Below are 1,647 nucleotides of genomic sequence, written 5' to 3'. Positions count from 1 at the left end.
AGGCCTTCGGGCTGCGACCCACCTCGCAAAGTGGTTTGCACTAAGGCGTTGGGCGCCGGGCTCCGGGCGCTGTGGACCATGGCTCCGCCCCAGGCGCCCAGCAGGGACCATACAGGCCAGGAAGATGAGGACCGTTGGGAAGCACGGGGGGACCGCAAGGTGCGGACAGGGGCTGCGGGTGGATGGGCCTGCGGGAGGTTGCGCGGGCCAGGGGCTCAGTAGCCGCTTCCCACAGGCCCGGAAGCCCCTGGTGGAGAAGAAGCGACGCGCGCGGATCAACGAGAGTCTTCAGGAGTTGCGGCTGCTGCTGGCCGGCACCGAGGTGCGGCGGGAAGGGTGCGGGGGGCTTCAGGGTGCGCCCCGGAGCACACAGCGGGACTCAGCTCCCATCCTCTCTGCTCAGGTGCAGGCCAAGCTAGAGAACGCCGAGGTGCTGGAGCTGACCGTGCGGCGCGTGCAGGGCGCTCTGCGAGGCCGGGCGCGCGGTGAGTGGCGGCGGGGATCGAGGGCGGGGGCGCTGACCCGGGCACGCCTGCCACCCTAGAGCGGGACCTGTCGGCTCCTGGAGCCCCGGTCCCGTACATAGCGAGGGCTCTCCCCAGAGACTAATGTGTCTCCTGGGTGAGCCCCGAGCCCGCGGAGCGGATCGTCAGAGCCACGGTAGTCACTGCTCACGGTGCGGGATGCCGCTTTCTTCTTCCCACCCTCCTGCACAGAGCGGGAGCAGCTGCAGGCTGAAGCAAGCGAGCGCTTCGCTGCTGGCTACATCCAGTGCATGCATGAGGTGCACACGTTCGTGTCCACGTGCCAAGCCATCGATGCCACTGTCTCAGCTGAACTCCTGAACCACCTGCTAGAGTCCATGCCGCTGCGGGAGGGTAGCAGCTTTCGGGATCTGCTGGGGGACTCTCTAGCTGGGCTGCCTGGAGGCTCTGGGAGGAGCAGCTGGCCTCCAGGAGGATCTCCAGAGTCCCCATTGTCCAGTCCCCCAAGTCTTGGGGACGACCTGTGTTCTGACCTAGAAGAGATCCCGGAGGCTGAACTAAACCGGGTGCCTGCTGAGGGGCCAGATTTGGTGCCCACATCCTTAGGCAGCCTGACTGCTGCTCGCAGGGCCCAGAGTGTGTGGAGGCCTTGGTGACCACACTTACCAGGGACTGCTGGGCTGCCATCCTTAAGTTTGCTTTCTCCCTGGGTATCAGATGAGGTGGAGACAGCCTAGAACACTCCCCGCCCCAGGTATGCCCTCCCCACTATCCAATGGATGGCTTGTATGGCAACTGGGACAGCCAGCCCCTGCAGGTTTCATAGCACTGTTTTTTGAGGGAATCAATTTCATGGACCCTAGAGCTCTGGATGGGAGCCCGGGGGTGGCACTGCAGAAAGACGGGAGACTCTTGGTAGAGCTGCCAGGGTTCCCTCATGCTCACCATTTCCTACCTTTTAGGCATTCTGAGGGATCTAGGGCAGGAGTGGCCAATCTTGAGACTGAGCATTAGTGTCCTGGGCATGGACACACAGACCATAGCAATCCTGACCTGAATAGAAGTTTAGATTTGCTACTTTGGCTAGGAGACCAGGGGAGGTCATCATATCCTGCAGTCACTGAGAGCCACTCCCTGTTTGGAACACAGCTGAGTGTGTGAA

General features: G+C 62.6%; 1 protein-coding gene across 3 annotated transcripts; it reads left to right on the top strand.

The window, feature by feature from the left end:
* Positions 1–1,647, top strand: HES6 (hes family bHLH transcription factor 6). 3 transcript variants are annotated; one of them, XM_080932853.1, is made up of 4 exons: positions 1–159; positions 236–322; positions 404–485; positions 717–1,647. In XM_080932853.1, the coding sequence occupies exons 1-4, from the start codon at positions 79–81 to the stop codon at positions 1,139–1,141; spliced, it is 675 nt and encodes a 224-aa protein (XP_080788979.1). In that variant the 5' UTR covers positions 1–78; the 3' UTR covers positions 1,142–1,647. The 3 variants fall into 3 exon arrangements, with proteins under 3 accessions (XP_080788979.1, XP_080788980.1, XP_080788978.1); XM_080932854.1 differs by having other exon boundaries at positions 404–445; positions 717–978; XM_080932852.1 differs by having other exon boundaries at positions 1–322.

This window comes from Micromys minutus, assembly GCF_963924665.1.
Source record: "Micromys minutus genome assembly, chromosome: 19".
Lineage (NCBI taxonomy): Eukaryota > Metazoa > Chordata > Mammalia > Rodentia > Muridae > Micromys > Micromys minutus.
Note: the sequence above shows the minus strand (reverse complement) of the source record. Positions and strands in the feature narration are given on the sequence as shown.

Coding starts and splice junctions, on each gene's coding strand:
- HES6 (XM_080932852.1), top strand. CDS start 125: ATGAGGACCGTTGGGAAGCACGGGGGGACCGCAAGGTGCGGACAGGGG. Junction 323..403: donor TGCTGCTGGCCGGCACCGAG/GTGCGGCGGGAA, acceptor CTCTCTGCTCAG/GTGCAGGCCAAGCTAGAGAA. Junction 486..716: donor TCTGCGAGGCCGGGCGCGCG/GTGAGTGGCGGC, acceptor CCTCCTGCACAG/AGCGGGAGCAGCTGCAGGCT.